Here is a 24680-nt window from a genome sequence, read left to right as displayed (position 1 = left end):
TGGTCCCTTTCTTGGGGGCTCTCATATACAGCTGGAGCCATTTCAGCAAGGCTAAGAATAATCAAGTCCAGGTGGCCTGCCCTTCCACAGCAGAAAGAGACAGACAATAGAGTGATGAAATTACCAAACTATTGTTTTCTGCATAGAGGTGTGTGGAGAATGTGGTGTTGTGGGGAGGGAGAAGGGAGAGTTAAAAAAAAAAAGATTAACTGACCCAAAGGGAGCTCCTAAAAAGGTTATCTAGAAATCAGCCCGTCTGTATCCCACATTCAAAACCCTGTCCAAAATTCTAATCAAACTCATTTCCAAAACATAACTGGGCATATATTTGGCTCCTTATGGAATGCATAGGGCCAGAGGGTGGGAGCTCTTTTCCTTCCCCAAGCAAAAAACACAATTCAAGCTTTTTTTTTCTTTCTCCCTGTTGCTCAAACAGTGTTCTTTGCTCAAACCCCCTTCCCCTCCTCCTTTTGCAATCTCAGCGCCTAGCCCAAATCTGTTTTCTTCATTGTAACCTCAGCTTCACCGCAATTAATTTTTTCCCCCTCTGGTCACAAGATAATTCCTGACGCCAGTGAGTCTGGAGGTCAGACGAACAGCAAATTGGGGAACAAGGCGGCACTAATTCCTTACAAGTTTCCCTTGAAAAATCTTTTGCTTAAAAAAAAAAAAAAAAAGCTTTACTGCTCAGGGATTTATGACCTCGGAGGACGATGGGTTAGAACAAGTATTGGGCTGTAGGTGGACTGACCAGGGGGCAGGGGAGCTCGAAGATATGGGGTGCTGCCAGGAAAAGGCAAATTCTTAAAAGTTAATGGTTTTAAGTGATTTTTAAAAATCCTTGCTGGCAAAGAGGCCCGCCTCTCCCCAGTATCAGCGCTTCCTCATTCTTTGAATCCGCGGCTCCGCGGTATTCGGCGTCAGACCGGCCAGAGGAAGCCTGTTTGCAATTTACCCGGGTTGTGAACGCCCAGGGTCGACGGAGGCGGGGCCAACGCGGGCTGTTTTGCATAAAAGGGCGTGTCCTCCAGGCCGACTCTATAAGTGCAGACCTTGGAGAGCGTGCGCGCGTTGCGGGCTGCTCTAGAGGGTCTCTGGCATTCTCTTTCCATCCAGCACTTCCCAACCTCATTGCTCAGTATGAAGGCGCTCAGCCCGGTGCGCGGCTGCTACGAGGCGGTGTGCTGCCTGTCGGAACGCAGCCTGGCCATCGCGCGGGGCCGTGGCAAGAGCCCAGCCGCCGAGGAGCCGCTGAGCCTGCTTGACGACATGAACCACTGCTACTCGCGGCTGAGGGAACTGGTACCCGGAGTCCCGCGAGGCACTCAGCTTAGCCAGGTGGAAATCCTGCAGCGCGTCATCGACTACATCCTCGACCTGCAGGTGGTCCTGGCCGAGCCGGCCCCTGGGCCCCCAGACGGCCCGCATCTTCCCATCCAGGTGCGCGCGGGCGTGCTCGGGAGCCGGGGCGGGGCTGAGCTCCGGGGCTGGGATGCTATGGGGACCCCTGGACCTTCCAAACTCCGTGCGTAAACCCTTCCCCACTTTTCCTTCTCTCAGACAGCCGAGCTCGCTCCGGAACTTGTGATCTCCAACGACCAAAGGAGCTTCTGCCACTGACCTGGCCCGTCCTGGCGCCTCCAGGTGAGTATCCAATCCTTCTCTCGGGGGCGGGCAAGGGGGACGGCTGCTGCTTAAACGGCAGATCTTGGAGTTGGTCGGCCTTTTAAAGGATTACCGCGGCCCCCTCGGTTTAGGGAAATTCAGGCCAAAGAGGCGCAAGTGACTTGCCCATGGTCACATCAAATGAATGACGGAACCAATTCCGATCCAGAGTTCGTTTCAACCTTAAGTGCTCGTTGTTACCGTCTTCCCCCATTGGCCAAAGACGCGAAACTATAGACGCGACGCAGGTCCGACTAAATAAAATAACCAGTCTGTTTGTGGCTTGGAGTCGTAAAAGGAGCCGCGTTTTCCTCAGCCCCGCTCCCAGCTAGTGTCACTTCCAAGAGGGAGGGGTGGTGCAAGCTCCGCCTGTGGTCCTTCGGCGCCAAGTGGGTGGGGGCAGTGTGGGGCGCGGAGTTATCAGCTGGAGGTAGAGACCAAGTTTCCTCCCTGGCGCCGGCCAGTCTGCGGACGGCCCCCACTTCGGCGCGCTCGGCGGAAACTGATGGCTCCCTGGTCTTCTTTCCTCCCCCGCCCAGAACGCAGGTGCTGGCGCCCGTCCGGGACTCCGGGGGACCCTCTACGGCCGGAAGCCCGAGGGCATAGATGGGCCTCAACCTTGCCTTGCCCATTTGACTTCCCCAAACCCCTGCCTCGAGGCTGGACTTGCGCCCGGGAGCGAAGGACTGTGAACTTGGGTGGCCTAAAGAGCCAGCGCTAGCTCTGGGCACCAGCTGGGCAACCTCCCCCAGCCCTCACCCTACTCCCAAGTTTTAAAGACTGTCTTTCAGTGTGTGGAGGTGTACGGAGTTGGGGGTGGGGGCTGGCTGTTCTCCAAATTCTGCCTTGGCCAGGGCAGCGGTAGAGCTGGTCTTCTGGTCTCCTTGGAGAAAGACTCTGTTGCCCTGATTATGAACTCTATAATAGAGTATTTAGCTTTTGTACCTTTTTTGCAGGAAGGTGACTTTCTGTAACCATGCGATGTATATTAAACTTTTTATAAAAGTTAACATTTTGCATAATAAACGGTTTTTAAACACTTGTGTTTATAATTTGATTCCTTAAGTGCTAACACTGTTTCTCACAAAGCTGGATTTAGGGAGAATAAATTCATGTCTTTCTTGGAGCTTAGGAAAAAGTAAACTTGCTTATTCCCTTAAAAGGGAGATGGGAGAATGCCCAGCTAAGACTGGGGAAGAGGGGGAAGTAGAAAGGGCTCATGGTGGAGCCCCACACGCATTGGGGGCAGAGAAGAGCCTTGCCCTGTCTCACTTTACAAGTGAGGGACGGCTGGAGAGAGAAAGTGACTGAAACAAGCTCACCCAGCAAGTTGGGGGCCTAGGATAGAAATCTGCTCTCCTGAGTTCCAGTTCTTAGGTAGTTTGAGAGCTATGTTTCTAACTAGCAGATGGCTGTCCTCTTTAATGACATTAATGTTTCTCTAGCAGGGGATGTGAAACAGGACCCTCACCTGTTAGGGATGGTGCTGATAGACCCATTTCAGAGATGAATAAATGGATCATTGGTCTTGGTCTATTTCCTCTTGGGCTTCCAAAAGTTGGGGAAAAGAAGAGAGGGGTCTCTTCCCTCAAATCTGATCAACCACTCCGATCAGAAGGACTTTGGTGCTGGTTGGGAAATAGGGGAATAAATTCTTTACCACAAGGTAGTTGAAGACTGAGCCCAGACTGGGAGTTTGAGGAAGAGGGCACTACAGCCCTCATTTCCGGTATATCCTTCCAATAACATTTCCAATGGGAGTCTCCTCTGTGAGTATCTTCAGCCCTATTTCAGAAATGGAGAAATTGGGGCTCAGTGGATAATGAGCTGGAGCTCAGGCTCACACAGCCCCTCAAGGGGCAGAAACGGGATTTTAAACTTGACTACAGTGACCATGGACAGGGAAGCCTGGTGCGCTGCACTCCATGGGATCACGAACAGCCGCACGCAACTTGGGGACTGAACAACAGTGACCATGACTAGTGGAAAGGAGCAGGATCTGAGACTGGCTGTCCCATGGGGCCACGCCTGAGCCAGGCAGAGGGCAAGACTCCCAAACCATGCCATCTTCCTTTGCTTCCCCTCCACCTCGATCCGGCAGTTCCCCAGGTGGGTTCCACCAGGCGCCTGGTCTTACTAGATTCCAGTTTATGATATGATCTCATTCATGTGTTGGCACCTGGCATTAGTTACTTCAGTATTTCATAACAAACAGGTCACGTCATCACCCACCTTTCACGCCTTAACCCTGGTGAATGTGCAAGGGTGAGCAGGGACATGTGATGGGGAGCACACTTCGTCTTTGTGAACCATCCTCCTGATGGACCAGTGTTCTTAACCTGTTTCCTGTCTCCAATGATCTGGTGGAAGGTATGAATACTCTTCAGAAAATCCACTAGCACACACAATTTTGCCAAAGCTATAGGGCTTCCCAGACGGCTCAGCAGTAAAGAATCTGCCTGCCAGTACAGGAGACACAGATTCAATCCCAGTGTCAGGAAGATTCCCTTGAGAAAGAAATGGCAACCCACTCCAATATTCTTGCTTGGGGAATTCCATGGACAGAGGAGTCTGGCCGGCGACAGTACATGGGGTCACAAAGAGATGGACACGACTGAGCGACTGAGGATGCACGCATAGTCAAGCAGACTTCCAGTGCCCGGGAAAGACCTCAGTCCCCTTGTCAGGAACTTTTGCTTCAAACCCAGTAAGTACAAGACCCAGGCTGGGTCTACCCGGGATCATTCATTAGGTGTCCCGCGCTGGCTCTTAAGTCAGCCACACAAAGGTGCATACAGCATACTAACTGACTGCAAGCTGGGGACTGCTTCTATTGAGCCTCAGTGTCCACACCCGTGTGAGACTGCTGATCTTGATACACTTCTGAGGCACCTGGCCCCCCCTTTAAACCATTAATTGCAGCAAAGCCGGGCACTGAACTCAATGCCCTGTGCCCTTTCCGCCACAGCATGCCACTTTCTGCTCGGAAGTTGCAAGACTGAAAGGCTAGGAAGCGCTGAATGGCTCATCTGCCATGTGACCTTGAGCCAGCCACCTCACCTCTCCAAGCCTCTCTCCTCCCTTGCGCAGCAGCTGGTGCTTCTTGCATTGCTGCCTCCCAGGACAGAAGATAATGGTGGGAAAGTTCTTTGAAATGCATCACACACCTACGAGGTATTATTAAGCTAATTCCAAGGAAATTGCCTGTAAGGTCCTCGGAGACTGAGCTGTTCAGGTGGCGGGGACAAAAGCTGAAACCAGCACACCAATTCATTAGTCATTAGAGAGTGAAAGCAATTTGGCCCTAGGTCAGAAAACTCTGAGAGAGGAGAGCTGTCTTGTGTCATAAACACCTATCAAATGCCTACCAGGTGCCAGGCTCTATTTTATCTTAACATTTTTCTAATCCTCACCACCACCCAGCAACATATCATTATTCCCATTTTACAGAAGAAACAAATTGAGAGAGGCTGAATAACTTGATCCAGGTCACATAGCAAGGAAGGGCCACAGCAAGGCAGCATCCAGCACCACCTAGCTCCAAAGTCCACGCTCAATTTTTTCCCTCTCCATTCCCTTCCCCTGGCACATATTTGGTCCCCAGTAGGTGCTTGCTGAATGAAAGACCTACGCCCACCCCAGGTCTCCCTCTCATTTGTGAAAAGAGGATGATGGTGCCTCCTTTGCAGGTCTGTGCTTCGGATCAAAGATGCATAAAGCATCTACCAGCCTCCCTGAAAATACAAGATTCACCATTAACTGAGTCTTAACAGTTCACTATTGCATCAGCTCCGAAAAACGGACTTTGGGAAGGGATTTTTACTTTGTTAAAAAAAAAAAAAAAACAGGTTCAGAACAGACGAAGTAACTTGCCCGGGGCCACACAGCTCCTAAGTGACAAAGCAAGGATTCAAATTCATGCGTTTCACAAACCAGAGACGGTGCCCTGTCCGAGAAAGCCAGTGACAGCTCTCCTTAGCTGTGGATGTGCCGGACAACCGTCAGTGGCTGGCTTTCGACCTCATCATCTCTCACGGCTGGCTGGCACTCCTCTCCATTCCCGGGGCTACAACCTAAACCCTCGCGTTGCTCTTGCAGAACTGCCTCTGGCGCTGCGCTCCCCGCCAAGGCTTCCGGAGGCCGGGGCGGGGGCGGGGCCTCGGCCCACGTGGCCCGGAGCCCGACTGGGCGGGGCCAAGGTAGCCCCGCCCCCAGCCCGCCCCCGGCCCGGCGACCCGCGCTGCCCCCCCGCGGGCCCTGGGGGCCGGTCGCAGGTGTTCGCTGGCGCCCGGATGTCTGAGCTCTGGCTCCGCTCTGGCTCCGGCTCCCTCCGCAGCCTGCGGGCGGGGCTCCCAGCCCATCCGGAGCCTCGCGGCGCCCCTGCCGCTCTGCCAGCAGCGCAGCCTCCCGGTTCCCAGCCTCCCGGCTTTGGGGGGCGGGGGGCCCGGGCCACCCCCCCGCCCGGGGCACTCCCACCCAGCCGAGCTGCTGACCCGATTGCTCTCCCGCTGCCCCCAGCTGCGCTCGGACCGTGGGGGCCTCGACGCGCCACCACCCCGCTTCCTGCCTCGGCAGTTTTGCCCGGGCCGGGCGGCCGCCCTGGATCACACCCCGTTCCTTCCTTCCTTCATTCTTTTCAGGCAACTTGCATTCCTCGAGCGCCTGCGAGGTGCCCCGCACGAGGCCTCTCCGACCTTCCGAGTGCAGGCCCCGGCCCACCGGGGTCCTCCGGGAAGATTCCGCCCTCCGGCCGATCTCCCTCCCCACTCCGCCCGACTCTCCTATCTCTGATGTCCGGTTTCACTCTGAGTTTAGCATTTAATTGTTCTCTGGTTATTTCTCCTGTTAAGGGTCAGTCAGTGGCAGGGTCAGGGGATCACTTTGTGACCGAAATCAAGGGTCACTCTGAAAGTGGAGTGAGGGGTCAGAGTGTGGCCAGAATTGGGGTTTTAGCCAGACTGTGGCAAGGTTTGGAGATAGTGTGGGTGGAAGTTGGCAGTGGTCAGTCTACGGCCGGGCTTAATAGACAGAGTAGTAGCATCAGTGGCCAAAGTCAGTGAGTCAGACTTGGGCAGGGTCAGTGAACAGTGTGGATCAGGGTACTAGGTCACCCAGACACTAGGATGGTCACTTAGAGACTAGGTCACCCAGAGACCAGAGAAAGGTGGTTGCCTTTGACAAGCCAGATAAGCTCAGTGCGGGGGTGAGGGGTGGGGAGGTGGGGAGGCGTGACCCCTCCACAGCTGGGGGCTGGTCATAGCCTTTCCCTGGCATTACTCAGACTGTGGAGCTGGCCTTCCATCTAGGACACTCCCTGCCCTTCACACCTCCCTGCTCCTACCTTGTGCCAGATGCTGGAGGCAAAAATCCTCAGACCATCAGGCAGACCCGTGGTCAGACTGACGGTAACACTGGCCATGGCAAGGAGGCCTTAGGCTTCTGAGGGATCCCCCCACACTTGGTGTCACCCATGGGAACAGATACCTTGATCTTCCCTGTACCTTCTGCCTTTTGTTCACAAACCTAAAGCGTGTTGAGGATGGAAGGGTTCTTAGAGGTCACCTGCGTGCCCAAGAGGGGAAGAAGCTTGTTCAGGGACACCCAGCAAGTTCGTGGTCAAGACAGGACTCAAGGGAACTCCCTAGTGGTTCTGTGGTTAGGACTCAGCACTTTCACTGCCCTGGCCTGTGTTCAATCCCTGGTGGGGGAACTGAGATCCCATGGCCAAAAAAAAGACAGAAACCCATGCCTTTTGCCTTTCTAGCTAGGGCAGTCTTTGTGATCCTCTGCCTACCCTGAGCAAGGATTGTTATTCTCACTTTAGAGATGGGGCAGCTGAGGCTCTGAGAGGCTTCTGGACTCACCCGGCTCTCACAGAGGGACTGCCAGGGGCGAGTGGACGGCACCCACCTGAGGATCTGGACCTCTGAAGTGGGGAACCGGTCATTCCCTGAAGTGTTGCGTCCTTGTCATTGCCACCCAGCCCCCTCCCTGGCGCCCTCATTAGGAGCGAATGAAACGAGGGTGGCCCGGCGAAGCTGGGGAGAGGAGAGAACACTTTTAAGAACTGCTGGGGAAAAGCTTAGCTGGGTTCTTATGGAAACATATGGAACTCATTACCCTAAGTTGAAGTGGTTGCTGGCCAGCTGGCAGTTGGTCCGTTTGGGGCTAAAAGTGTGTGTGTTGTGTGGTAGTGAGGGTACCTAAGGCAGATTCACCAGAATAACCTGCCCACTCACTGATCCAGGTTCTTCCTGAACCAGGTATTGTTCCCATTTTCAACATTAAAAAAAAAAGTGATTTCAAGACACCGGGTACTAGGCCACTCTAGGTATTGTGGGTAGGATCAGAGACTTAGGGACCATCAAGACAGACAGCACCCCCAGAACCACTCACATCCTGACTCACACATGTCTTTTCACCACCAGGGCCCCTGCAGTGGGTCCAGATCTATGAAGGGATGGTCTCAGCTTCCATCCAGGATTCATCCAGGGGGGCCTTGAGGAGCCTAAATGTTGGTCCTGCATCCTGTCAATCGCATTTCCCTGGGCAGGTTGGACTCCGTATTCAAAGACAGCAGCAAGAAAATGTTTAAAGAGGCCATCTCCTGGTACACAGGATTTTAGTCTATGTGGTTGTAGGATCCTGGGGGCTGCCTCCATTTCACCCCTATGAGGCTCACAGATACGAAGGGACCTGTCAAAGATCACCTTGAAGTAAGCGTCAGAGCCCAGGTCTCCAGCATAGCTTCCACATCCTGTCTTGTTGATGTCTGCTATACTGTGTGCCAAGTCGCTTCAGTGATGTCCAACTCTGCGGCCCCACAGACTGTAGCCCCCGCCCCCCGGCTCCTCTGTCTATAGAATTTCCCAGGCAAGAATACTGGAGTGGGTTACTGTTTCCTTCTCCAGGGGATCTTCCCGAGAGAGGGATCGAACCCACGTCTCCTACTTTGGCAGGCGGATTCTTTACCATTGAGCCAACGCAGCTCTTCTAAAACTTTCTACTAACCAGTGGTCATACAGAATTGGCCTCACTCAACCCCCACAGCCCTCCTGTACTTTCTGTGAGTTTGGGAATCAGACAGGTACTGGTCGAAACTCTAGCTTTGTCATGTGTCAGCTATGCCATCAGAAAAGTGAAAAGTGAAAGTTGCTCAGTTGTGTCTGACTCTTTGGAACCCCATGGACTGTACAGACCATGGAATTCTTCAGGCCAGAATACTGGAGTAGGTAGCTGTTTCCTTCTCCAGGGGGGTCTTCCCAACCTTGGGATTGAACCCAGGTCTCCCGCGTTGCAGGCGGATTCTTTCCCAGCTGAGCCACAGGAGAGCCCAAGAATACTGGAGTGGGCAGCCTGTCCCTTCTCCAGCCATTAGAGGTGGGTTATTTACCCTCTCAGAGCCTCATGTTTGCTGTGATGATTAAAGCACACGACATGTAAGGCACCTGGCACTTGGTGGGCCCTGGGTGACCCCAGCCACAGAGCTTGTTGGGCATGGTTGTCAGACTCCTCACATAATTCCTCCCTCACCTTTCCAGGTGGCAGTGTTGTTGGCACAATCCATCCACGGCAGCTCAGCACTGCCTGTCCAGCAGGTGTGCTCTTCAGAGGCCTTTCACACACACGCACAGGAGTATGGGATCAACAGGACGCTCGGTGCCTTGAGGAGTAGTTCAAGGACTTAAAAAAGCAGGGCTGCAATTCAGCATCGCCACTCCCAGGCTGTGCCACCGTGGACAAGCTCCTTAACCTCTCTGCACCTCAGAAAACCAGCCTGGAGCCACTGCAGAGTCGTGCTGAGGATTTAGTGAGGAACTAAAGATAGAACAGTGTTCTTGCCTGGAGAATCCCAGGGACGGCGGAGCCTGGTGGGCTGCTGTCTATGGGGTTGCAGAGAGTCGGACACGACTGAAGCGACTTAGCAGCAGCAGCAGCAAAGATAGAACACAGAGAGGCCCGCCAGCACATGGAGGCACTCAGTAAGTTACAGTTGGAGTTAGAAATAATCCTAGTTCACAGATGGAGAGGCTGAGTCCCAGAGGGCATAAGTGACGCACCCAGTGTCATGTGAAAAGACCCCCTCACAGACCTAGGGACTAAAAACCAGATCTTCACGCTCCCAGTCTTTGCCCATCTGCTGCTGCTGCTGCTAAGTAGCTCAGTCCTGTCCAACTCTGTGCAACCCCATGGACTGCAGCCTACCAGGTTTCTCCATCCACGGGGTTTTCCAGGCAAGAATACTGGAGTGGGTTGCCATTGCCTTCTACCTTGGTCCAGCTACTACTTTCTCATTGCTGGGATTTGTAATCATTTCATGACAAAGGTGTTTTCAACTGTGGAAAGTCAGAACTTTGAACCCAGGCTCCGCCTGATACAGAAGCAGCTCACTGGTGAGCGCACCCCTCTGTAGAAGAGAACAGGGGTCAGGGTTGGGGTAGGATGGACGTGACTCAGAGGCCAGAGAATCTGGGGGCCAAACGTAGTGAAATCGGGGGAGCAGGAGCTTTGTGATCAGACAAACCTGTCTCTGCCACTTCTTAGCTGTGTGATCAGCTAAAGGATATACCTCTCTCAGCCTCAATTTCTCCTCTACGGCTCCCAGCAGTACCTGTTTCATAGAGCTATTTTAGGAACTAAGTAAGACAACAGAGTACCTGGCACAGATGAACTGCTTGAAATTGGCAGTCCCTATAATTTTATCTAGATGAAGTAGGGCAGGAGCCACCTGTGTCTTTGTCATCACCCTCATTGTGAATCTTTTTGTAAACTTCCAATTGAACAAACAATATTTGGCTTCTGATATGCCTATGTGTCCAGTCCCCCACTTACGGTGTGAACTTGGACAAACTACTTCAGTTCTTTCATCTTCAGAGTCTGCACCTATAAAATGGGGATAATGAAAGCCCCTACTACAGACAGTTGGGAATTTTTTTTTTTTTTTTTTACTTTTCTTTTTTGGACATACCATGAAGCTTGTGGAATCTTAGTTCCCCAACCAGGGGTCGAACCCAGGCCCCCAGCAGTGAAAGCACCGAGTGCTAATCCCTGAGCTGCCGAGGAGTTCCCAGGTGCGAGGATTAGATCAGTCACCACGGGTATGCGCGGTCTAAGGCTTGGCGCGTAGCAGGAGCCCCCAGATGCTCCCTGTCGCTCATCACCTTAGCATGCTCTGTGAGGTTGTGTTCTCGTACATTCTACAGCCGTCTGCATTTTTATACAAAATCTTCATGCCTCAATTTTTTAAAAAATTGGCATTTCAAGAAGATGTGCAGATTCTTATCACATGGTTTTGTGAGATCTCGCGCCTAACAAACTCCACGCACAGCCACACTTGTGCATGTGCACACATGTGCTTTGACCTCTCAGCAGGAGAATTCCTTGGCAAAACTAACCTGGCCCTGGAGGAGGGCATGGCAACCCACTCCAGTATTCTTGCTTGGAGAATTCCATGGACAGAGGAACCTGGTGAACTGCAGTCCATGGGGTCACAGAGTTGAACACGACTGAAGTGACTTAGCACGCATGCATGATAAACCATAATAGAAAAGAATATAAAAAAGAATGTGTATATATGTATAACTGAATCACTTTGCTGTAGAGCAATAATGAACAAAACATTGTAAGTCAACTATAAGTCAATCAAAATAAAAACAACAGTAAGACAAAAAGCCAAGACGTCACGTGGGGCCAGACCACCTGGGATATGACAGCCTTCCCTGGCGGCAGATCTATTCAGTTCTGTCTTTCTGGGGAGCACCAGGCTTTCCACCCTAAGCCCGAGTCTTGACTCTTTCTGTCAATCAGAACGAAAGCTGCTATAAGGCACAGGAAGCTCAGCCCGGCACTCTGTGGTGACCTAGGTGGATGGGATAGAGGTGGGGTGGGAGGGAAGCTTAAGAAGCAGGGGATATATGTATGCATATGACTGATTCACTTTGTTGTACAGCAGAAATTAACACATTGTAAAGCAATTATATTCCAATAAATAAATAAAAGTAATTAACACAAAAAAGAAAAAACAAAAAACAAAAAACTGACCTGGGAGGAAGCCCTGGCTCCCACTCTTAACCTGAGTATCAGAGCCCAGGCCTCAGTCCTGATGTTCTCCCCTCCTTGCTGTGCAACCCTGGGCACCTCACTTCACCTCTCTGAGCTTTGACTTCCCATCTGTGAAAGGGAGCGGACCTTTCAAGGTCGTTGTGAGGATTAGAGAAGTGAACTAAAAGTGCCTGGCACATAGTCATTGCTCCATATATGAGAGCATATATGGAGCATGTTGGTTTTTTAACTCAGTAAGCGCTATCTTTTTATATTCTTTAATAAAACAGGGTTATGATCTGGGTGCCTTATGTAATTAATACCCTTTATTGATTTTTAAACGCATCTGTTAATCCAATAAAGGTGGTTTTCCTCCTAAAATTATTTCCTTTCCTATTTTATTCATATTTTACAATATCTGGGCAAGTCATTGGACCTCACTGAGCCTCAGTTTCCTTATGTCTAACATGGGAAAAATGCCTTCCTCATGAGGTTGTTTGGAGAATTCAGTTGAGATGGTGTATGTAAAAGTGCTTTGTAAACTGTCAAGTCCAATACGTGTAAGAGATTATTTTTTGCACCCTCCTTCCCTCTCAGTAGGCTGAATTCCTCAAAGACAAGAAGGAGTTTTATTTACCTTTGTATCTCCTGCATTGAATGTGTAGTAATAAATTTAATAGCAGCATTTATGGTGATAAGAACTTTCATTTCCTGGACACTTGTATTGTGCAAGACTCTGGGCTGAGTGCATCTTAATGGAAGGATTTGAGTGATAGACACTTAAAAGTTTTGATTCCCTCTGCTGGGAATTGTTTTAGTTTTCTCTTGAGCAAGTTCTGTCTTCCATCCTGCAGACAAATTATTTTTATTCTTGGGCCTTATATGTTGTTTGGCCAATCCAGTTGAATAACCATAATAGCATTGTTTAGTTTCCTTATCTATAAAATGAGGCTAATGATCAACTTAACCTCATATAAAAGTGTCTCATAAATGACAGTAACTTTCCCTTACTCCTTCTTTTCCTCCCCACCTAGACACACCCTTTCCTTGGAGAGGAAGGTGATGACAGAACAAGGTGATTAAACTGGGTGGCAGAGAGCTGAGTCCCTTCATTTCTCTGTGGGTTTTTTTTTTAATTTTTATTTTTTTGCCCATGCTCCTTGGCTTGTGGGGGGTTCTTAATTTTCCCACCGGTGATTGAACTCTGACCCTTGGCAGTGAATGTGCAGTCTTAACCATTGGGCCATTAGGGAATTCCCTCTCTGTGCTTTTGTTTCTTTTTTTGATCAGGGTGGCAGATCTTCCTGGAATAATTCCAATTCTGAGACTCTCCATGTCCAGAATCCTAAATAATCTCCCCTTTCTGCCATAGCACCAAAGATTCAACTCATCCGGATGTCAGGTGCCCACTGTGATCATGTGTTGTGTATTCCAAATGCCTTTAAGTCCTGGAAGACAGAGTGGTGCGTTAGGGTTTGACTTCTATTTTTCTAAGCATTTTCTTATCATCTCATCTCATCCTTTATAAACCTTTCAAAGTCCTCAAGCCACACATGGGGCAGTTGAGGCCCTGAGAGGGGAAGGGCCTTGGCTGAGGCCACAGACTGAGTGGCAAGAGCCAGTCCTAGGACCCGAGGCATGCTCCGAGTCCCTCGGAACTTAGGAACTCTGTGAGCCTCTTGATCCCAGGCTTTGTACTTGATGCTGCCTCACAGGAATTTTATGAAGTCAGTGCTCCCCCCCACTTTCCAGATGAGAAAACTGAGACTCGGGCAGGTAAAAAGTTATTTCGCAAGTTGGAATCATGATGTAATCAGGGCTGATTCTAAACTGTGTGCTTTTTATCCAGTACCCCGAGACCTCCGCCACTTTGTGGTTTAGGGGCCCCAAAGATGGCCACTCCCAAGTCTCTAGCAATAGTGTTGGACCCTAAAGCAGGGAGTGATTGCCAAGGCTGACCCCTACACCCTGCTCTCTTAGCCCCAGCAGCCCCGGGGTCAAGGGATTCACAGAGCAGGGCCCAGGAGGGCCCTCCTGCAGCAGTGATCTGCATGGCATGCCCCCCACAATCCCTAAAGCCTATTGTCTTCCCAGGAGACAATACAGATAAAGGAGCCAGCCTAGTGGGCTGCCTGCATCAATCTGTAACCATGGAAACCCGTAGGGAGACAATTCCAAAGCCCTCCTGTCACCCTCCACCCTGCAGCTGTGGCTCCAGGAGCCCAACCTCCAGCAGAAGGGGCATTGCTAGTAATCACTGCCCCCCACCATGGCCACCCCCAAATGGGACACAGCTAGGCTCCCCCAGCATACATCTTCCCAGAACTGGTGTTGGCAAAGGGGCCTTGGATGTGTTTAAGATCTATACCTCACTTCATCTGCAGGAAGGTTAGTTCTACTAGGTTCTGCATGGGCAAGATGTCACTGATCACAGGGTTGGGGCCCAGGGAAAAGAAGGTCTCAATAGAATTCTTAACCATCTAGCGGTCAACGAGGACCGGGGAAGGTATTAGGTCTTCAGCACATGACTTCCCCCTTGTGGTCAGTTGCTGCAATTGTCAGTTTCGACTTGAGGAGCCAAATTTGTTACCTCTTTTTCGTTGGGATCTAGTGTGTTCTAGACGCTCACATACATTTGATCTAATCCTCACAGCCACTCTGTGATGTGGGTGTTCTTACCCTCCTTACACATGCTGAAGACAAGGCTTTCAGATGGTATGCAGAAGGAAGCAAAAATAGCAGAGTGGTTGAGAGGGTGAATTCAGACTGCCCTGGCTCAAAACCAGGCATCACCAGCCTGATGATCTTGGGAAAAGTACCTGAGCTCTGAGTCTGTTTCGTATTTGTAAAGTGGGAGTGATAACAACACATACTTCATAGTGATGTTATGAGGATTATATAAAATAAGATTTATAAGACTTCAGAACAGTGATTGGCATATAATAAATAAAATCCTGTGCCCTGACACTTCTTAAGCTGTGTGCCTTCAGGTGTATCATTGCGCTTCTGGCCTCATTTCTTTCACCTGGGCATGTATGTGTGCTCAGTCACTGCAGTTCTGTCTGACTCTTTGTGACCCCAAAAAGGTCCTCTGTCCATGGGATTCTCCAGGCAAGAATAACGGAGTGGATTGCCATGCCATCCTCCAGGGGATCTTCCCGATGCAAGGACTGACCTATGCCTCCTGCGTCTCCTGCATTAGCAGACAGATTCTTTTACCCACTGAGCCACCCGGGAAGCCCCTCTTTCACCTGTACAGTGGGGCTAATCATGGCTTCCTCTTAGGACTATCATGGTAACTAAAGTGGATTTGAGGTATGAATGTACTTGCTTTGCTACTATTAGCATCATTTTTTAAAAAAATCTGCCTTTTAGGGGAGGGCTGATCATGGGGGCAGAGGGATGGGCAGAGAGATGCTACTCTGTCAACAAGCCAGGAGGACATACCTGAGAATTCTGGTCCCTGCAGTCTCTTTGGTTTGCAGAGTCACAGAGCCTCTGACAGTGGCCAGAGACCTTTCTGGGAAGAGACTGGGAGTGGCCTCTCAACTATTCCAAAAATCTTCCACTGAGTTCTTTTCAATCAGCGGTTCTTGGGCTTCTACTCTGCAATGAACACTGGGATGAATATGGGGGTGCGACAATGAAGAAGACAAGGAGTGACTTAAATCTGGGGGGAGGGACAGAACAGAATCACAGTGTGAAATGATGACAGACTGAGATCCCCTACAGGAAGTCTGGAGCAGGGGTCAGAGTCAGCATCTGAGAAATGGGTGCTCTAAGCTGCCACCACTCACACTCATAGTGTGGCCAATACCACTCAGACTTCAAAGACTGAATGTCTGTTTATTTCAAAATAGTTCTGAGTCTTATTTTTCATGTTAGCAGTTGATCTGGATTTTTGATATTGCTGTCCCAGGTTTCAATTCTATTCAGCTGAAGGGTTAAAACACACCCATTTAAAAAAAAATTAATTTTATATTGGAGGATAGTTGATTAACAAAGTTGTGTTAGTTTCAGGTGTACAACAAAGTGATTCATTTATATATACACATGTATCTATTCTTTTTCAAATTATTTTCCCATTTAGGTTATTATGGAATATTGAGGAGAAATCCTTGCGCTATACAGTAGGTCTTTGTGGGTTATTTATTTTATTTTTATCTTTTTTTTAATTTTATTTTTTGGGTTCCCTGCACAGCATGTGGGATCTTGGTTCCCAGGCCAGGGATCGAACCCACGCTCCCTGCAGTAGAATCACAGAGCCTCAACCATTGGACTGCCAGAGATCCAGGCAAGTCCCTGGCTGTCTATTTTAAGTATTATGTACCAGTGTGTACATGTCAGTCCCAAAATCCCAATCAATCCCTCCCCCAGTTAACCCACTTCCCCGACTATAACCATACATTCATTCTCTAAGTCGGTGAGTCTGTGTCTGTTTTGTAAATAGTTCATCTGTATCTATTTTTTTAGATTCTGCATAAGTGAAGTCATGTTTGTCTTTCTCTGTCTGACTTACTCCACTTAGTATGATAATCTCAAAAAGTCCATCCAGATTGCAAGTGGCATCATTTCATTCTTTTTAAAGACTGAGTAATATTCCATTGTATACATGTACCACATCCCCTTTAACCATCCATCTGTAGATGGAAAATACACCCATTTTATTGAGTGTAGTTTGAGATCACATATTCTCTATGACTTGTGTATCTGAGAAACTTGTGTCTAAGAGAAGACCTTTTTTTTTTTTTCTGGTGTGAGAGGTGGAGAGAAGCCCAAGCAGAGAGAATAATGTGGGCTAGCAGGGAGAGCAGGGAGGTCAGAGGGAGTGTCAAGAGAAGAGTGTTTTATCAAAGCCTAAGGTTGTTGTGTGAAGGAGGTTGGAGATCTGAGGGACTTGCAGGGGGTGGGCTGGCCAGGCCATGCAGGGGAGCTATTTGCAAGATCATAAGCTAGAGAGTGACAAGACCAGATGTGTGTTTTAAAGAGTTCCTTTGGGAAAGGAGGGAATAAACTGATAATCACAGGATTCGTAGGTTGTGTTTCCCCAGACTCCTCTGGGCACCTCTACTGGGACCTGAATCCGATTGCCCTCCTCCAATGAGACCACAAGACCTAACATCTGTGAAAAACATCTTCAGGGCCTGGAAACATCTGGAAAGAATTTGGCCAACCTGGTAGCCCTGGGCTTCCCAGCGGGCTGCATCTTTCACATTCTTTTTCTCCTCCCCAAGTCTGTAGGGGGTTGGTTCATTGGTTCATAGGTATTACATAGCTTTGCAGGCTTCTGGCAGGTACCAGAGTTCACCTCTAGGTGGCAGCCTTACCCCTTTTAACCCCACCAGCTTCCACCCGGAAAGGACAGAGAGAAGGGACATGGTCTAATTTGAAGGTGGGCAACCACCCTCTCAGGTGCCCATCATTACCTCCATATTTCAGTTGAGAAAACTAAGGCTCTGAGAGGTGAATCCACCAGTCTAAAGTCACCAGATAGGTGGGCATAGCGGAACTCAGTTTCTCTGAGCCTCAGTTTCCTCATCTGTAAGATGAAACCAACCCATCCCTGGCAACACTAATCAACTTTCTGTCCCTGTGAAAAGGTGAAAGTGTTAGTCGCTCAGTTGTGTCTGACTTTTTGAGACCCCGTGGACTGTCCGTGGAATTCTCCAGGCAAGAATACTGGAAAGGGTTGCTGTTCCCTTCTCCAGGGGATCTTCCCAACCCAGGGATCAAACCCGGGTCTCCTGCATTGCAGGCAGATTCTTTTTACCATCCCAGCCACCTGGGAAGCCCTACCCATGTGTGGGGGTCGCAAACAGCATCCTCTTATGGCCGTCTCCACTGGAGAAGCGTGGCACTAACATCCTTGTGTCGGAATGGTTTCTGTCCCTATAGATTTGCCTATTCCAGACATTTTACCCAAATATAATAATGCAGTGTATAACCTTTTGTGTCTGGTTTCTTTCACTTATCATAATGTTTTCAAGACTCATGCATGTGGTAGCAGATATCAGTACCTCACTTCTTTTTGACTGAATGGTGTTCCTTTGGATGGATATACATTTGTGTATCCATTCATCAGCTGATGGACATTTGGGTTTTTTCCATGTTTTGCTCATTATAAATACTGCTGCTGTGAACATCCATGTGTATGTTTTTGTATGAACATGGGTATATATTTAGGAGTGGAATCCTTGGGTCATATCATAACTCTATCCTGAATATTCATTGGAAGGACTGATGCTGACGCTGAAGCTCCAACACTTTGGCCACCTGATGTGAAGAGCCAACTCATTGGAAAAGACCCTGATGCTGAGAAAGATTAAAGGCAAAAGCAAGGGGTGGTTAAGGATGAGATGGTTGGATGGCATCACTGACTCAATGGACATGAATATGAGAAAACTCCAGGAGATAGCGAAGGACCAGGAAGCCTGGCTTGCTGCAGTCCATGGAATCACAGAGTCAGACCCAACTTGGCAACTGAACAACAATAATGGTAGCTGTGTATAACTTTTTGAGGAACTGCCAAACTGTTTTCCAACATGGCTACACCAATTTACATTCCCACCAGCAATATATGAGGGTTTTAACTTCTTCATATCCTGGCCAAAACTTGTTACTAACATTCTTTTTGATTACAGCCATTCTAGAGGGTGTGAATCTTGTGGTTTGGATTTTCATTTCCTTAACTGTGGTGTTGGAGAAGACTCTTGAGAGTCCGTTGTACCGCAAGGAGATCTAACCAGTCCATTCTAAGGGAGATCGATCCTGGGTGTTCATTGGAAGGACTGATGCTGAGGCTGAAACTGCAATACTTTGGCCACCTCATGAGAATAGTTGACTCACTGGAAAAGACTCTGATGCTGGGAAAGGTTGGGGGCAGGAGGAGAAAGGGGACGACCAAGAATGAGATGGCTGGATGGCATCACCGACTCTGTGGACATGAGTTTGAGTGTACTCCGGGAGTTGGTGATGGACAGGGAGGCCTGGCGTGCTGTGATTCATGGGGTCGCGGAGAGTCGGACACGACTGAGCGACTGAACTGAACTGAACTGAACTGAACTGAATGATTAATGATACAGGGCACCATTTCATATGCTTACTGGCCTCTGTATATCTTCTCTGGAGAACTGTTCATTCAAATCTTTTACCTTCTCAATTCACTTTGGTAATATTATGCCCAACACACACACACACACACACACACAACACATTCATGTACCATCCTGGATTTTCTTCAACTATCATAGTAACTATAGGAGGAATCCATGATTTGTCCCATTTCTCAGGTGAAGAAACGAGGCCCAGAGAAGTGGCATGATATGCCCAAGAGGCCACAGTTTACAGAATGTCAGGGCCCAGAGTTTTATTTACTTGACAAATACTCATATAATATTTACTATGTGCCAATCCAGAGAACCCCTGAACCTCACACTCCAACAATTTTCCAGTGAAAATATCATGATTAATAGAACTTCTCTGCTTCCCTGAAGCAGCAACTTATTGCTTTTCTTTAAAAAATAACTTATTTTTTAGTCGTTAAGTCATGTCCAACTCTTTTGCAAACCCATGGACTGTAGCTCACCAGACTCCTCCTTCCTTGGAATTTCTCAGGCAAGAATACTGGAGTGGTTGCCATTTCTTTCTCTGGAGGATTTTCTCCACCAGGGATCGAACCCATGTCTCCTTGGCAGGCAGATTCTTTACCTCTGCATCACCAGGAAAGTCTCCCACCTTTTTTTTTTTTTTTTTAAAAGTTTTCTCTCCAGTTACCAAAGTGTGAAAGTGTGAGTTGCTCAGTCATGTCCAACTCTTTGTGACCCCATGTGCTATACAGTCCATGGAATTCTCCAGGCCAGAATACTGTAGTGGGTAGCTGTTCCCTTCTCCAGGAGATCCTCCCAATCCAGGAATCAAACTGGGGTCTCCTTCATTGCAGGCAGATTCTTTACTGGCTGAGTAATACATGCTTATTTTAGAATAGTTGAAAACGACTGTACAGAAAAGTACAAATACGACAGAGCAGAGGTTCCCCCCCCTTCCTTTGTACAGCTCCAACTTGGCTTCTGTCTGATTTTGGATTTTTGTGAACAGATAACACACTGGCTTAAAGCTCAACATTTAGAAAACTAAGATCATGGCATCTGGTCCCATCACTTCATGGCAAATAGATGGGGAAACAGTGGACACAGTGTCAGACTTTATTTTTCTGGGCTCCAAAATCACTGCAGATGGTGATTGCAGCCATGAAATTAAAAGACACTTGCTCCTTGGAAGGAAAGTTATGACCAACCTAGACAGCAGATTAAAAAGCAGAGACATTACTTTGCCAACCAAGGTCCATCTAGTCAAGGCTATGGTTTTTCCAGTGGTCATGTATGGATGTGAGAATTGGACTGTGAAGAAAGCTGATCGCCAAAGAATTGATGCTTTTGAACTGTGGTGCTGGAGAAGACTCTTGAGAGTCCCTTGGACTGCAAGGAGATCCAACCAGTCCATTCTAAAGGAGATCAATCCTGGGTGTTCATTGGAAGGACTGATGTTGAAGCTGAAACTCCAATACTTTGGCCACCTGATGAGAAGAGCTGACTCATTTGAAAAGACCCTGATGCTGGGAAAGATTGAGGGCAGGAGGAGAAGGGGACGACAGAGGATGAGATGGTTGGATGGCATCACCGAGTTGATGGACATGGGTTTGGGTGGACTCCGGGGGTTGGTGATGGACAGGGAGGCCTGGCGTGCTGCGGTTCATGGGGTTGCAAAGAATCGGACACGACTGAGCAACTCAACTGAACTGAACTGAACACACTGGGAGCCCCAGAACAGGAGGTCTGTGCCTTTGGGAAGTTTCTACCAAGCATTTTATATTTTGATAAGTAGGGTTTTGAGAAGAGGGAATCAGAGGCATTTTTCATAAGAAAATTCACCAGGGATGAGGTGCAACAGCGGAAATGAAAATTTGCTTTGTTTTGGGGACTCTTCCAGGGCTTTTGGTTCTGGCTAGAACATGGCTGACTCCCTTACCAGCTGTGTAGCCTCTCTTAACATTCCCTGTGACTCAGCTTCCTCATCTGGAAAATGGGACTAAACATCGGTAACTATAAAGTAATTGATAGTTGTGGGCACACTCTTCCCACCCATAGCAATGTGTGCAGCACTGGAACCTACCTATGCAGAACATACCCTCCTTCAGTGGGGTTGGTTCTAGCATTAGGTTCTTCATTCAAAATAATAGCTCAGTGTCTTGGGAGACAGAGATCTGAGTTCAGATCCTGGTTTCCCCTTTAACCACTGGACTTCCCTTGTGGCTCAGATAGTAAAGAATCTGCCTGCAATGCAGGAGACCTGGGTTCAATCCCTCTGTCAGGAAGATGCCCTGGAGAGGGGAATGGCAACCCACTCCAGTATTCTTGCCTAAAGAGTTCCATGCTCAAAGGAGCCTGGTGGGCTATAGTCCATGGGATCACAGAGTTGGGCATGACTGAGCAACTAACACTTTCACTTTCCTCTACCCAGCCCTAGCTCAAATTCCTTACATATTTGAGCCTCTGTCCGTCCCTGGGTCAGGACGATACCCTAGAGGAGGGCATGGCAACCCACCCTAGTATTCCTGCCTGGAGAATCCGTGGACAAAAGAGCCTGGTAGAGTACAGTCCATAGGATTGCAGAGTCAGACATGACCAAAGCGACTTAGCACACAGGCACACATGCCCTTATTGTACAGTGTTATAGTGTAGTTGGGAAGTTTCGATATAATGATACATGTAGGACTTCCCTGGTGGTTCAGTGGCTAAGAATCCACCTGCCAATGCAGGGGACACAGGTTCAGTCTCTGGTCCAGGAAGATCCCACAAGCTGCAGGGAGCTACGCCCATGCACCACAACTACTGAGCCCGCCCTCTAGAGGCCATGAGCTGCAACTACAGAAGCCTGAGTATCTAGAGCCAGTGCTCCTCTACAAGAGAAACCACTATGAGAAGACTAAGCATCTCACCTAAGAGTAACTCCTGCTCCCCGCAACTAGAGAAAGCCCGCACACAGCAATGAAGACCCAGCACAGTTCAGTTCAGTTCAGTCGCTCAGTCGTGTCTGACTCTTTGGGACCCCGTGGACTGCAGCACGCCAGGCCTCCTTGTCCATCACCAACCCCCACAACAGTCAAAACTAAATAAATATTAAAAATTAATAATGCATATAAAGTGCCTGGTTGGTGCTTTACACTGAGGAAGTGTTCAGGAGACGTGAACTCTTAACACCATCATCACTTACTGCTGGCCTACCATGTGCCTGGCACGCTCAGGGAGAGGGCATGAAGTTGAAAACACAGCAAGGGTCTGTGGAAGTTTTATTCAGACTCTGTTCCTGCCACTCCACCGTTTGAACTAGGCCTTGAAGGATGGGTCAGATCTGTCATGTGGGGATGGCAGGCAGGAGGTGCCTTTTGGATATGGAGCCATGGAAGTCAAGGCTGGAAAACAGGAGAGTATAGGGCAAGAATGGAAAACTGCAAGTATTTTAGTTTAGTTCCTTGTGAAGGTGTCTCTGGTTCACTCACACAAAACTCAGCGAAAATATATTAAATACCTGCTGTGCATCCCTTATATCCAACACCTCATTGAATTTTGAATTGGAAAGGTCACTTTTGCCATACCCATTTCAAGGATGAATAAATTGAGGCTTGGAGAGATCCAACAGCCTGACTAAGAGCCGTGCACTAGGAATAGAAGAGGCAGGAATTCAAGTTCAGGGCAACAGACTGCAGATTGGCATCCCACACCTCTGGCAGGAATTAGTTCCCAGGCAGTGAAACTCTAAAGGCAGCCCCAGCTGCCCGAAACTCAGCCGCAGAGAGCTGGCTCATGGCCCCCTTGCTGGCTCCCTTCTTTCATCCCAGCCCCACCCTACCACCCCCATTTTCCTTCCTGGCCCTGGGGCCCTGTTCCTTCCCCAAACCTGCTCTTCCACAATTCCTTCCAGATTCTCTCATCTGTAAAATGGGGATAATAACAGTGCTTGTCTCAGAGGGGTGTCACAAGGATCAGAAGAGAGGCCCAAGTGCTTGGAGCCCAGCACACAGTAGGTTCCATAAATATTAGCAATCATCAATACCAATAATATCATCAGCCAACAATATCCCTGGAGTGTAGTGACACCAGCCAACTGAAAGCGTTATTGGTATTTGATGGTTGAGCAAACTGTCATGGAGAGGTGGAGCCGCAGCCTCTCTGAGAGCTCTCAGCTGGGAGGTTGGAGAGTGGGACTTGAAGCTGGGCTTGCCGAGCCTCTGATTTCAGATCTCATTAACTTCTGCCAGTCTTTGCTGGGAAGATGAGTGAATCATTTAATCAATATTTATTACCCATCTTCTGCATGCCAAGCCAGGCTCTAGATGCTGAGGGACATTCAGAGAGGGATACCAACTGGTCCCTTGAGGAAGCTTAGAACCTAACAGATAAACAAAGCATGGAAACAAAGCCTTGTTTGTGGAGGCAGAACACACAAAGGGTCCAGAAAAGGGCGAGAAGCACTCTGGGGAGGCAGGCAGGGAAGACTTCCTGGAGGAGGCGATATTTAAACTAGGGCATGAAACGTTTCCCCATGTGATTGCTGAGGAAAGAAGTCACCAGGGGCACCATCAGCTGTGTGGGCAGGGCAGCAGCACCTGGAGGCCAGTTACCAGACTCTTCGAGGGGAAACAGAGCCTATGAGTCGAAGGTGAGTGAAGGTTGCCATGACAAATGTTTTCCAAAAATCTGTGGTAGGGGATGGCTGTGAGAAAACCACGAAGAACATAAATGCATGTATTAATAATAAGCATATAAGTATTTGCAGACGAATGTTCAAGTCCTTAGCTGTGGTGTTTAAAAAACTCTTCATTGCCTGAAAGGTGTAGCATAAAATATATGAGAAGGAAAGAAAAGAATTGGTCAAGAAGACAAGAATGGAAGCAAATGATGAAAATTCATATTGCAGTGAACACTGATCATCTCACAATAAGTTATATAGAAAAATACATGTTCAAATGGTTTTAATCCCTAGGGATTAAAGTCTATTTTCATTCAAATAACATAACACAATAATAATAAAATTTTAAAAAATAAACTGAGCCACGAAAGACCAGTGAAATGTGTAGACTGGAGTAAAGGGATCTGGGCACTGGAGATAAGGTCAGAGATGTAACCACAGCTGCTATTTCTTGTTTATTCCTTATAAACTCTCATGAGATTTCCCCACAGTCTTATGAAGTGAGTGATAAGGGACAAGAAAACCCAAGTTCAGAGAGTTTACAAAACTTGCCTGGGCTCACAGCTAGTAAAGTGACCAAGTCTGGGTTTGAAAGCAGGGCTATCTGCTTCAAAGTCTGGGTTCGTCACCCCCATGCATTATTACCATCTCATCTTCGAGATCTGAGGATCAAGTATGAAGCTGGGAACTGACTCTGAACAAGTGCTTTGAATGCCAGGTTCAGACTTGCATAAAAATCACACAGAAGCAGGCAGGAGGCAGCAGACCTGGAATCTAGCAGCACCTTTTAGTGGCTCTGCCGCTCACTAGCCAAGGTTACTTCTCTGAGCCTTGGCCTCTCCAGACTGGAGAGATGAGGACTGTAAATGGATTACTGGCCATGAAGGAAGGAAGACCTGTGACGAAAGGCTGTTGAGGAGAACCCTGGAGATGTTCAAGTATTTACTGAGTGCTGGGCTCTGGGAATACAACTGTGGACAAGTCAGAGCTCTGCACTCTGGACTCCCACCCAAGCCTGCAAGGGCCTGGGCTCAGCTTGGGAGAGTGTGGGAGGATCCTTTTCTTGGAACAAACAAGGGCTCAGGAGCTGGCCTGTTCCAGACCGAACTGTCAGATCACAAATCAGCCAGTCTCTCCGTGTGACCTTGAGCAAGTGACCAACCTCTCAGACGGTCCATCTTTACCAGGAAGATCATCACTCCTCTTTTGGCAATTGTTGGATTCAGTTA

General features: G+C 48.7%; 1 protein-coding gene across 1 annotated transcript; it reads left to right on the top strand.

The window, feature by feature from the left end:
* The first annotated feature begins 1101 nt into the window (after positions 1–1101).
* On the top strand, positions 1102–2704 carry ID3 (inhibitor of DNA binding 3). The gene is made up of 3 exons (XM_088843472.1): positions 1102–1440; positions 1561–1644; positions 2205–2704. Exons 1-2 carry the CDS (start codon positions 1141–1143, stop codon positions 1618–1620), a joined length of 360 nt encoding a protein of 119 aa, XP_088699598.1. The 5' UTR covers positions 1102–1140; the 3' UTR covers positions 1621–1644; positions 2205–2704.
* The last annotated feature ends 21976 nt before the right edge of the window (positions 2705–24680 follow it).

Source organism: Moschus berezovskii, chromosome 2, assembly GCF_049115385.1.
Source record: "Moschus berezovskii isolate FMDL1 chromosome 2, NW_MosBer_1.0, whole genome shotgun sequence".
Lineage (NCBI taxonomy): Eukaryota > Metazoa > Chordata > Mammalia > Artiodactyla > Moschidae > Moschus > Moschus berezovskii.
Note: the sequence above shows the minus strand (reverse complement) of the source record. Positions and strands in the feature narration are given on the sequence as shown.